General features: G+C 39.6%; 1 protein-coding gene across 1 annotated transcript in view; it reads right to left on the reverse strand.

The window, feature by feature from the left end:
• Positions 1 to 14,080, reverse strand: part of LOC126214851 (activin receptor type-2A) — a 109,814-nt gene that overhangs the window by 38,583 nt on the left and 57,151 nt on the right. Inside the window, exon 4 of the mRNA XM_049941486.1 lies at positions 13,769 to 13,902. Coding sequence (XP_049797443.1) covers positions 13,769 to 13,902 — 134 coding nt within the window. The remainder of the gene's footprint in view (positions 1 to 13,768; positions 13,903 to 14,080) is intronic.

Genomic DNA, 14,080 nt, shown 5'->3' on the forward strand with positions numbered 1-14,080 from the left:
GAAATACCAATACACTCCTAGAAACATACCGGGCAATGGAAACAGAAGCCTTAAAAATTGGCCTCATAGTAAACGAAAACAAAACAAAATATATGGTAATGTCACAATCTGAGGCCAGAAGAACCCCTAAAAACCTAAACATCAATGGGAAATGCTTCAATGGAGTGTCTTCTTTTAACTACTTGGGAGCCCTAATAACAAATGATAACAGTATTGGAAAGGCTATAAGGGAAAGAATACAAGCAGGAAACAGAGCTTACTTTGCAAACATGCAGCTTTTCAAAAATAGCCTTGTTACTAGAAAATCTAAACTGCTAATATATAATTCCCTAGTCCGCCCAGTTATCACATACGGCTCAGAGGTATGGACGTTGACAGAACACGATAAAAATGCTCTAAGAAGCATCGAGCGGAAAATACTACGCAAAATCTATGGGCCAATAAGGGAGGAAGAAGGCTGGAGAATACGCTACAATGCCGAATTACAAGAGTTAATACAAGGCAGGGACATAGTAAAATTTGTGAAATCTCAGCGAATACGATGGCTAGGACACTTGGAGAGAATGGCAGAGGATAGAATCCCAAAGAAAATGATGAAAGGTATGATCCATTCAGTTAGGCGAAAAGGGAGACCTAGAAGAAGATGGATCGATGAGGTAATAATGGATATCAGCAATATGGGAGTCCGGGGGTGGAAAAGAGCAGCAAATAACCGAGAAGTGTGGAGGAAGATTGTTGAAGAAGCCAAGGCTCACCAAGGGCTGTAGAGCTACTGAAGAAGAAGATATGACTGTACAGTATACACTCAAAGACCAAGTTTTCTTTGAAAATTAATGTATTTTTGGATTTAATAAAGTAAATCCTCTATGTTTTAAAACTGTATCCTCCAGTTTAATAAAGCACAGTACACTATATCCCCTATGTTATCAAAACAAATAAAAAACAAAATAAATGAATAAAATAAATTTCAGACACTCAATAATTCGGCACTTCCACTAATCTGGCACCCATATGTGCCAGGAATGGCCGGATTAGTGAGAGTCTAGTGTATTCTCCAACGCATTCACCAAACACAAAGTCCACTATCAGATTTCCACAGGGTATACCACGATTTATCACTCCACATCACTCGTTTACAGTCATCCACTGTACAGTGGCATCGCTCTTTATACCACCTCGAGCATCGCATAATACTGCCTGCAGAAATGTGTGGCTTAAGAGGAGATGCTCGACTACTGAATCCCGTAATTTTTAACTCCGTACACCCAGTCATCGAGGTAGCTCGTCAGCTGGGAGCACCCTGGAACTCGCGAGTGATTGCTTCCACTGATTCCGCACGGTTTTTTATGACCACCCTCTGTAATGCTCGACGGTCCCTGTGCACCGGTACACGAGGTCTGCCCGGTCTCAGTTTAGCTACAGTCGTTCCTTCTTGTTTCCACTGCACGATAACATCACCGACAGTCGACTTTGGCAACTTTACGAGGGTCGCAGTGTCCCTGACAGATTTGTTACTCAGATGACATCCGATGACTAGTCCACATTCAAAGTCACTACACTCTCCTGACTGATCCATTCTGCTGTTCCAGAATGAGATTTTCACTCTGCAGCGGAGTGTGTGATAATATGAAACTTCTTGGCAGATTAAAACTGTGTGCCGAACCGAGACTCGAACTCGGGACCCTCGCCTTTCACAGGTGTGAGTCGTGCTTGGGTAGCTCAGTTGGTAGAGCACTTGCCCGCGAAAGGCAAGGGTCCCGAGTTCGAGTCTCGGTCCGGCACACAGTTTTAATCTGCCAAGAAGTTTCATTCTGCTGTTATTGCTTCTCTACTGACAACACAATACTTCCTGCCTCCTTTTCTGCTGTCAGGTCCACCTCCCAAGAAATCTTGTGGTCAGTTCCACACCATATAGGGGTGGTCGGTTAGTTTCAATAAGATGGTGTACTTCATATCTTATGTATCCCTCCTGTACAGGCTTTGAAGACCAGATTTATCTACTTACTGCAAGTACAGAGATTCAGTTATTCTTCCCCTGTTACATATAAGGTGATTCTTATAAATGTTTAAAAGCCTCAGAAGCAAAACAGATGACGCTGGGACATGTAATTTAATATAAGACACATGGGACGACAAATGTCCAGAAATACCCCAAAAGTGGATGATGTGACCAGACGACATACCTCGCCGCACGTGCAGCGGTTAACGCTATCTGTTCGTCACACCCGATCGTCCCAATCTGCGTCAGATATTCACGTCAATGTGGCTCCGTGCACCACTTTAGTGCGTGGGGCTCAGGGGTCAAGTCTTGCATGCAGAGGGCAGTACGTTTTTCATTGCACGAGACAGTTGTGTGTTTACTGTGAGGTATTAATTTCTTAATTTATTTACCAGTTGTGCGGTCACCGCTGGTTCATTGCATAGTACAGCACAACAAAAACCTACAATATTGCGTCACAAGTAAATGAGTATAAGCTTCCGAATTGCGTCATTATCAGTAAATGACCTTCGTTTTCTCTAGCAAATAATGTCCATAAACAAAAGAATGAAGGGACATAAAGGAAAAAAAGACATAATATGAACAAATTTTGCTCGGTTGCAGAAACGACAATAATTTTGTAAATTCTGTCTTTACAAAAGATCACATTTACAAGAAGTGTTCATAATTTGCACCATTTGCATGAATGCAAGAACAGCACTGCTCAATCGTCCCTTCATGCACACACTAGAAAATACCCTCCACACACTTGAAAATGCCGTCCGTATTTCGGATGTGACATCCATCCACTTTAGGGGTACGTCCCCCATATTTGCGGCCCCATGTGTCTTGTATTAAATTACTAGTCTCAGTGTCATCTATGTCACTCTGAGAGTTATTAAATGTAATTAAGAACCACCCTGTATGCGAATGGATCGGCAAGAGCCCCTAATACAGTGGGAGGTATCTTCTGCCACACACTTTACAGTGGTTTGCAGAGTATAGATCTAGACAGGCATGCACAGAAATGTAAAAAGAAAATTAATGACTACGTATATATGGAGCGAAAATAGCGTTCTTGATCATCAGTAAGGCAGACAATGGAAGAACGTCTCTGGCAGCTAACAATACGATTGTCAAACCAACACTCATCTTCTAATACCTGGCAAGTGCGTACCACGAATGCAGTAACCGAGAAGTCAAAATTAAGCAGGACAGACTACAATTTTAGAGTTTATTTTAGCATGATGCAAATACTAAGTCACAGATCATTAGGGAAAATATTCAAAATAACTCTCTTCCTTTCTTCTACATCAACAGTTAATTTTCTACACATTTAATATACTTTCAGAAGACAAACGGAAATGTAGGTGTTATCTTAAACAATTTTTAAATTTGTAAATCTTGAGCATTTCTTCCAAAATCAAATTTTTACATTTAAATTACAACTTGTACTAGAGACACAGCAATATCCTTTTAAAAAATGGAACAAGCTTCTCATTCTTTGCAGCAATTCAAAATTTCAGCGCCAACGAAAATAATATATTTTTTCTGATCTCTTCAAATCTGGCTTATGAAGTCAACATTAACATTGTGAGGAAGGGGTGGGGTAATGGGATTGGCTTTAGTGTACTGTGCTACACTACAGCATAATGAAAATATATAAAAATGTCATTATTTAGCTTAATGTAAGTACAAGAAAAATTCCACAATTTTTGATTTTGCAGTGTCACTGGTGATATTTTTGATGAGAAAACATACTACTAGGGACATTTAGCTCTTTTTTTTCCCTTTACTGTCAATCTAAAGCAGAAAATAAAAATTTAGTATTTTTACCCACACACAAATACACATGCATTGTTGCATATTTATCAACTTACCCACTATTCCCATAAATGGAAAAGAATGAGGCAGCATGAAAAATTGAAAACAGTATTAACCACAACTCTTCCAATAAAATATTACTTGTTACCAAAATTTCTGTTATGCTCACATCATTTCATGCTAAGACACAACGGTTTCACAACTGACAATTACACACAAAAGAATGTGACACACTTAGCAAATATTTTTAATGCATAGCAATATATATGAGGTTTTTTCCTCCTTTTAATACGGGAAATCGTTTTTAAGTAGATACTGAACAACTTCAAGTACTAGATTGACAGTTTCTCTGAGTTTTGTATTAAATGTAATCGATAAAAAAACACAATTTTGTTGATGATCGACTATAGCAGACATAACATTTTCACCAAAAAACATCAGTATGTTATACAAATATCAGAACAAGACACTGTGTCACACTGTTATTTCCCTACCTAGAAAAATTGCCATAATGGGATCTTTAATGAGTAACTTGTGCACACTTTAAACCCATTATTTATTGAAATCCGTTATTTCACACGCAACTTCAACTTCATTGAATACTTACTCCTCGTGATAAGTGAGTCCACTGCAGCACACCAGGAGTATTATTCCTGCAAAGAAACTCACCTGGCACGACTAGTTGTTTACATTTTGATGCCAAAGTTCCATGTGATCTGAGTGTTATCTGCTGTGCAATTTGATACAAATGTATTTCGCAGTATTTCGAAATGTATTTTTTGAATCTTATCCGGAGGATCTCAAGAATAAATTAAATCTTCTCTAGCACAATAAAACTTTTTCTCATGAAACAAAAGTAAAGAAAATAGGGGATCTAACATTTAATGATATCGCACCATATTCATAACTTTTAGAAAACTCATAAATAACTGCTGTAGTTTGCTAAAATTGAAAACGTGTAAGTTCTCTAATGATCAACTACAGCACAGTCTATATACTTTGTTTGTTCAAAAATTACTGAAGTCACAAAGGGTTGAAAAATTGCAGTGATTGTTCCCCATTTTGACCTCATGTAGCATGAAAACAATGAATGACACAGCACTGAAATTTTAAAAGTGTGAAGACAAAAGCTTTCCAAATATATCACTTACATTACTTCCAATTTCAATTTCAAGCTGTCTTAAATTAGGCCAAACTGTTGTAGATCTTGGTTGGTATTTTGGAGCACTCCACTGAAAGCCTCCAAAAGCCTTGCAATGTACGTAACTTGACCTCTAATTTTCCACAACTCAAATTTCTACAGTGAACATCTGCACAAAATTTCATCAAGTTGGAGATGGTCAGGTGAGGATGAATCATAAAATTGGTCCAACTGATGTTGAATTGGCTCTCTCACTCCTGTGTGCTATAATGGGCAATGTTAGTTATTAATCATTTCTTGTAGATCTCGAATGTTATGCTGAAATGTAACTGCCTCAGTCAGGTCACAATGATGTATTTGATCCTATAACAGAAGTGGCAAGAGAAGATGCCCGACAGTTGCAACGGGCTTCGTGCGGCTACTTCCAATGCCTGTCTCAGCCAGACACCTTAACAGTATTCGTGTAGGTCTCCCAGCTCTATGGACGACTATGATTTTTGCCTGCAGTAGTTTGCACTTTGCATTCAAAAGCTAGCTACAGTACTGCTAGCTGTCAGGAATCTTCTCTCACAGACTGCATTTTAGGTTTAGTGGACATCTTGATACATGCCTATTCCTCAAATCTACAGTTTGTGTTTTCAGATTTTTAGCACTGACATAAATTTCAGTAGATTATTGATACTTTTGGTTTCTTGTTTACAGATTTTACTTGATTTCCTAATTGGATTTTGTAACTGGCAATGTTAACAATGACTAACGAAAACAACCAAACATGAAATACTTCATTGTTTACATCAGATACATTCTAAAATTTTACATAAATTGTGACTTTATAAAAACTGCTGCTCTCCTTGTGAACTTCATTTCTGTGGCAATCATCCTATTTCAGTGTTTCTCTCGTAGTGCCAAACTCTGCATACAATGGAATGCCATTACTGCAATGTAAATTTGCATGTTAATTTTCATACTTCCTTCACTACTAACATATTATTCATCCAGTAGTACAGTGAGACTTCTTACTTAGTATTATTTAGCACCTCTTGTTCTATTCTCCCATCACTTCTTAAATATAGTGCCAAGATATTCAAAACTGTCTACTTTTTCAAGAGGCTTTTCAAGAATGTGTTGAGTTCTTCCTCCTGTCTGTCCTGTTTTCAAACCCAAATTACTTTGATTTTATGTGCACTGAATATATTTCCTTCCTCTTCAGTTCTTCATACCATTCCACCATGGCCTGCTGAAGTCTTTCTGGCATATCAGCCACAAATACAATATCATCTGCAATCTTTGCTGAACTGTGGGTTCACAACTTGCACAATTTTGTTACTTTATCTAGAAAGCCTTGGGAGAGCCAGTCCTGACAAAACTCTACCATCTGGTGAGCAAGGTGTATGAGGCAGGTGAAATACCCTCAGACTTCAAGAAGAATATAATAATTCCAATCCCAAAGAAAGCAGGTGTTGACAGATGTGGAAATAACCGAACTATCAGTTTAATAAGTCACAGCTGCAAAATACTAACGCGAATTCTTTACAGACGAATGGAAAAACTGGTAGAAGCGGACCTCGGGGAAGATCAGTTTGGATTCCGCAGAAATGTTGGAACACGTGAGGCAATACTAACCTTACGACTTATCTTAGAAGAAAGGTTAAGGAAATGCAAACCTACGTTTCTAGCATTTGTACACTTAGAGAAAGCTTTTGACAATGTTAACTGGAATACTCTCTTTCAAATTCTGAAAGTGGTAGGGGTAAAATACAGGGAGCGAAAGGCTATTTACAATTTGTACAGAAACCAGATGGCAGTTATAAGAGTCGAGGGGCATGAAAGGGAAGCAGTGGTTGGGAAAGGAGTGAGACAGGGTTGTAACCTCTCCCCGATGTTATTCAATCTGTATATTGAGCAAGCAGTAAAGGAAGCAAAAGAAAAATTCGGAGTAGGTATTAAAATTCATGGAGAAGAAGTAAAAACTTTGAGGTTCACCGATGACATTGTAATTCTGTCAGAGACAGCAAAGGACTTGGAAGAGCAGTTGAACGGAATGGACAGTGTCTTGAAAGGAGGATATAAGATGAACATCAACAAAAGCAAAACGAGGATAATGGAATGTACTCAAATTAAATCGGGTGATGCTGAGGGAATTAGATTAGGAAATGAGACACTTAAAGTAGTAAAGGAGTTTTGCTATTTGGGGAGCAAAATAACTGATGATGGTCGAAGTAGAGAGGATATAAAATGTAGACTGGCAATGGCAAGGAAAGCATTTCTGAAGAAGACAAATTTGGTAACATCGAGTATAGATTTAAATGTCAGGAAGTCGTTTCTGAAAGTATTTGTATGGAGTGTAGCCATGTATGGAAGTGAAACGTGGATGATAAATAGTTTAGACAAGAAAAGAATGGAAGCTTTCGAAATGTGGTGCTACAGAAGAATGCTGAAGATTAGATGGGTAGATCACATAACTAATGAGGAGGGATTGAGTAGAACTGGGGAGAAGAGGAGCTTGTGGCACAACTTGACTAGAAGATGGGATCGGTTGGTAAGACATGTTCTGAGACATCGAGGGATCACCAATTTAGTATTGGAGGGTAGCGTGGAGGGTAAAAATCATAAAGGGAGACCAAGAGATGAATACACTTAGAAGATTCAGAAGGATATAGGCTGCAGTAGGTACTGGGATATGAAGATGCTTGCACAGGATAGAGTAGCATGGAGAGCTGCATCAAACCAGTCTCAGGACTGAAGACAACAACAACAACAACATCTAGAAAGATGTTAATGAGCTGAGGGCCATCACGTTGTTTGACTCCTTCCTCCATTGGGAATTAACCTGATTTTTCACGAGCAAATACAAAACACTATCACTGGCTGTTTATAAGCACTCTTCACAGCACTCGCCAATTTTATTGGACACACTTTGCTACCAGCACCTCCCACACGTACATCCTTGGCACGGAGTCAAAAGCACCTTTAAGATTGAGAAATGAAATATAGAGGTTCCAGTTCTCGGCTGTGCTCTATCCACAAATGTTCTTATTGTGCAAATGTGGCTCTGCTTCTGGCACTCTGGCTTAAAATCACTGGCTCCTCTCCCATATCCTCTTGCACCACCTTTCTCAGTTACTTCTCCAATAAATAAGTATGTACTTTGTACACTACTGATGACATGACATACAGACAGCCCTGTAGTTATGACAGTCATAACTGTTCCCTTCTTATGCAGTGGTATAATTAAGTTGTCCTTGTACGCTCTAGGATACTTCTCCCTTTGTCAGAAAAGTTCCAGGACGGTATATTCTTATGTCCGAGTTTCCAATAAGCCAAAAAGGAAAAAATGTTGTTTTAATGTCACCTGGTATGTGTGCATCCTAGAAATGACCTCGGCCACGTTTCCATGCAAAGTCACTAGGTGGTAGGGCAGCGTTTAGCAACACACTGTTTGGCTTCTTGGCGCATTAGGTATGGGGGGACAATGGATGCTGATTGTGAGCAAAAAATGAACATTAAGTTCTACGTTAAGCTCAGGAAAACCCTTATTGAAAGACGTACAACGATTAAGCGAGCATATGCAGGCGAGGCACTTTAAAGAAGTCGTGTTTTTGATTGGCACAAAAGGTTTTGTGAAGAGAGAGATTCAGTGCTAGACTATTCCAGAACTGGTCGCCAGTCTACAGCACATACCGACGCAAACATGCAGTGTGTAAGGCAGTTATTGCAAGAAGACCGCCATCCAACTGCGCTTGTGACGTTAGAAGCAGTTAATTTTAATCTTGATGTATGTAATAAAAGTTTACGTGAAGATTTAGAGAAAAGGAAACCTAATGCAAAACTCGACCCTCACACACTAACCGATGAATGGAAAGAGGAAAGATGAAGAATTTCTGCTGAACTAATGAAAAGAGCGAGATGTTGTCCCACATTTCTGTCAAAGAATATTATTGGGGATGAAACTTGCGCCAAAGTGCTGAATGGTGGAACCCTGGATCACCTGCCCCTTGAAGGCAAACGACAACCTTCGAGAACAAAGACAATGTCGATAGCATTCTTTCATAGTGAAGGATTAGTTCACCACGAGTATGTTTCTCCAGGTCAGACAGTGAATCAAACTCTTTACATCCAAGTCTTTATATGCTTGCATTAAGCAGTTCAACGTCATCGCCCAGATTTGTGGCAGGGCTGGTTCTTACTGCATGGAAATCCACAACCACATACTGCTCTATCTGTTACCAAGCATCTGGCCAGACGTTCTGTTATTGCCATACCACATACACCATATTCACCCAACCTCTCGCCTTGCAATTTTTTTCTTGTTTCCATGAGTGAAAAAAGGAGCTTCATCAGGATATCACAGACCTCCAACAGGCTGTGACAAAGGAGCTTACAAGTATTGCAGTTGAAAATTTCCCTGTTTGCTTCCAAGATTTCCAGAAACCTTGGCAACTGTGTATAGATAGCCCAGGAAACTACTCTGATAGGAACTACGACCATTACTTGGTCAGCGCAATTGAATGTTTTGAGGAGAGTAGTAGGAAATACCAGAAGAGATCAAATTAGGAATAAAAGAATTTGAGAAGAGACTGGGCGGAAGAAAACAATGAGTATGATGACTGAGGAATGTCAGTTGACGTGGTATGGGCACCTTGAGAGAATGGGAAAGGAAAGAAAAGCTAAATGACTATCTGTAAGGGGTGGGCAGAGAGGAACTGGACGAGGAAGACCCCACACTGTATGGGAGAGAGGGTTTGCAAAACTGGGACAAAGCAACAGAAATTAAGAGATTATGTAAGTATAGAGTAGAATGAAAGAAATGGACAGAACGAGGGTACCTCAATGCTTGAAAGCATAAGGGAATCGAAGAAGAAGAAGAAGAAGAAGAAGTACAAACAAACTTATTACGAATTTAGCAAGATGTTGACTTGCTGAATTCAGACGTGTGAGTGTTGGAAGGCCAATATTAGTCATATGAAATCAAATAGGAAATTACAAATCGAAACAAATTGATAAATTTGAATATTTACACATCAAGACAATTTTGTGAGAGAATAATGTGTGTTTTAAGGTGAAAGAACCTAGCTAAGAAGACATGATGTGTGCAAAATTATTGTAAAGCACTAAAACTAAATGTAATAAATTTTATAATTATGAATGACCATGAACTGCCTGTTGAGAAATTATAAATAAATAAGTGGCAGAGGCCACACTGTCTTCTCGCTTGTCTTGGTTTTTCCTTTAGGCTCTACTGTGAGTTTGTGCCAACATGTTGAAAACTGTAGGACATTTTTGCCTTGTGCCTTAAAATACTGTTTCTATGGAAAAGTGTCATTCCTGAATCATCACATCTCACCAAGTGAGTTACATTATTATATTTTTACCTCTAACATTTCCACCTCCATCACTGGCATCTGGTGATGTAGTATAGTTTCGGCATGCAAAAACTAACCTTGTTGAATAAATCATTTCTAAAAAGGTATTAATTTTGGTAAACATAAAAATGTTCATCCTAAATATTATTCTAAATTTACACATAAATAATTGCAGAATATACACACTGACTTTACCATCATCTCTATTTTACTTTCAAAAGATTTTCTCAATATTTGAAAACGATTTGCCAACAACCCAAACATACATTCAACTGTATGTCATGCTTGTGACAGCTGTATCAATGGGAGTACAGTCATAAAGGTTATCAAACAAAATTTGTAACTGGATTGAGGATTTCTTGGTAGGTAGGACACAATATCTCAGATGGAGACACAATGACAGAAGTAGAAGTGACTTCAGGTGTGCCCCTGGGAAACATGTTGGGATCCTTGCTGCTCATGTTGTGTATTAATGACCCACAGACAATATTAACTGTAACCTCAGATGGATTGCAGATAATTCTATTATCTGTATGTTTGAAAAAATCTGCACAAGTTTTCAATCAGGTACTGATAAGGTATCGAAGTGGAGTGAAAACTGGCAACTTGCTGTAACCCAAGCAATACGAACTGGGGGAAGAGAGGGTTGGGGTAATTTATGTCCATTTTTTTTGTAAACACTGTAATGCAGTCATGTGATATATATTTTATAAATTGGAAAAAATATTTACAGTTTCCAATGAAGTCTTCTATCAGATTCTTTAACGGTACTGATTTTTTCTGTTAAACTTACTACAAAAATTTAAGTTTATTTGATGTGTCATAGTACACACAGCTTTTCACAATAAATGCCGTGTTGAATATTTTCAGGTTCTGGACCCTACTTAGACAGCAGTATCTCATTACATATACTGCTAATAAAAGTATACTGCTGATAAAAGCCACAAAGAGCATGAAGTACCAAAAGTACATACCCACCTTCCCCCACTGGTAATGTACATTACAGAAAATGCATTAGTGTTGCTATGTAAATTTGTGCAGTTCACAAAATGAAAAAAATATAGTATCCTATGACTACAGCATAAATGAGTCACAGTCACAGTTGGAATCGGTCAGCTTCTACAATAATTCGGGTGTAAGAATTTCAAAGGATATAAAATGGAAAGACCACAAAGGCTCAATCGTAGGTAAGGCTGGTGGCAGACCAGTTCATCAGTAGAATGCACAGAAATGCAGTCGGTCTACAAGGGAGACAGCTTACAAAGCAGTCGTCCATATCATCTTAGAAGTGTGTAGGACCCATACTAAATATGTCTAACGGAAGATAAAGCACAAATGGTCACAATTTGTTTCGCTATTGGGAGAGAGTAACTGAGATTCTAAAAATCAGAAATGGCAGACGACTGAAGACAGACACAAACCATCCCACGAATGTTTGTACTGTTGTCGGACGTCCAGCCCGATGCAGTCATTTTCTAAACACGGTATTTCGACAGTGTACCTCGCCATCATCTTCAGGTGATACCTTTACATTGTACATCTTTTGTACATCCCACTCATTCTACAGGTATCACCTGAAGATGACAGCAAGGTACGCTGGTGAAATATCGTGTTACGAAAACGACTGCGCCCTGATGGACACTCGACAACGGTACAAACAGTCGGTTTGACGAGAAACCTCAGGTCACATATCCCGTGACTGTCTACGTACAATGTTTTAAAAACCAGTATTAAGTGACGAATATACTGCATATCACTCCCGTACGGATCGCTCTTAGACTAACTGCAGCGCGCGCAGAGCCACGTAAGCAATTGTCCATTCCACGCTTCGTACGCGAAAGCTACAGAAAGAACCCTTAATAATTGGTGTGTAAGAAGTACTCCCTGCCATGCACTTCACAATGGTTTGCTGAATACGGATATGGATGTAGATTTAGAAATTTCTCTAGAGAAATGCCATGTCTCTACCTACAACAAGGCCACATCTGAACATCCGTCCTCTCCTCAGTAAACATACATCACATGACAAAAAAGTGAAGCATCTAGAAGGCATGGTCAGATGTCAACGCGGTTTTGGGCGTACATATTCCACAAGCGCGTATGTAAATGACTCAAGTTGCAATCCTCTGTGACAAGTCGAACAGCCACCAGAGAGCAAACAGCGTCAGACGTCGAGTGATCACTGACGGGGACACGGAGAGGCCACGTATTTGAGTAGAGCAGCTTTATCGGTACGTCTGAAATGTGCCTCATTCTGGATCTCCTTTCGGCCAGCTAGTCAAATCGTACAATATTCACATTTGTGGGGCACTCGGATGTGACAGTGACACGACACCAGACTGCACGAGAAGACAAGGGCAGGCATACTCGCCGCAGAGGTTTCGGACGATCACACCTGACCACCACAAGGGAGGAATGCCGTACTGTGCACCAAACACTTGCTAACCCCTGCACATCTGCGTCTGCTGCCGTCCTACAAAAAGTAACGGACCCCTCGTAACATTCTGTGTCATCCCACGCCATCGGTTGGAACTAGCAACAGCCAGATTAGGGAATTAACATTTCGTGTGTTGTCTCTGATAATCTGTCGAGGGCAGTAGGACGGCAGCCGGACGTGAAGTATTCGAATAACTGATATGCTCGTTACTGGAAGTTAGGGAATTCGGTCAATTTTTGGGCCGTGGCAAAACAAAGCACTGTACAGTGCAGGCACGCGGTAGATTCCGTACACAATGCACACTGTTTATACTCAACCAAAACAAAGCCAGCAATGTGGGAGCTTCGACATCATGACACTTCACAACCAGCAGTGCTGTGATTGGTTCACACCCTACACATGGCACCTCACTTTCTTCACTCGTTACATAAACTGTTATGCTGCCAACTTGATACGCATTTGTCAAGTGCACAGCATCAGTTGCCTGGATATTGCTGCTATTGAGACTGAGGGTTACGTTGCCTCAAACTGATCTCTTACTGCTTATTAGCGGCTTGTATTTATTACAGGCCTATTTTATTGCTGTACAGATGCACACCATTTCTTTAAGGGGCTCCGGAAAGGCTCAAAATCATGAAAAAGTTCAATTTTTACTTTTTTGCGTTTACATTATATAGACTGTTATAAGGGAATAAATTCAAGTATAATAATAGCCTTTGTTCTTTCTTTTTCTTGTTAATAAAAGCTGTATTTGACTGTCAAACTCAGGGATATGATCTCAGCAGCTCCAGCTATCCCACAGTCCAACTGCCTCATGTATTCAATTGTCTGTAATTATTGACTTACTTTTTTCTTTGATTTAACCTGATAAATTCTATATATCATTGACAAATAATCCTTGGATGAATAAACTGCCAATACTAATTCTACAGTTCTAAGCAAAGACAGTTTCACATTCTTCTCCCTCTGTTTCCTGGCACGAGAAAATACACAGTGACAGTGGAGTAAAAAAGCTTACAGCTTACCTCGTTGAAGTGGCTGAGATTCCTCTGCCGGTAAACGTAGTACAGCACTGCAATCGCTACTGCCAGCAGCACCACTGGCACGATGGTGCAGACTATTGTGCTCACCATACTGCTGTTCCTGGGAGTCGTGACTGCTGCAACAAACGAGTTTACAAAAGTAACATCACGACTACACACCGTAGGCATTCAAATTTCGTGGCTCCCTGTAAGACAAAATACAAAACCAAAACCATGTGGATCTGAAAAACTAAATAAGTGGAATGATGGAAGGTCAGAATGAAGTCATTCTAGGTGGAATCGAAGTCATTCTAG

The sequence above is a fragment of the Schistocerca nitens genome, chromosome 12 (assembly GCF_023898315.1).
Source record: "Schistocerca nitens isolate TAMUIC-IGC-003100 chromosome 12, iqSchNite1.1, whole genome shotgun sequence".
NCBI classification, from domain to species: Eukaryota; Metazoa; Arthropoda; class Insecta; order Orthoptera; family Acrididae; genus Schistocerca; species Schistocerca nitens.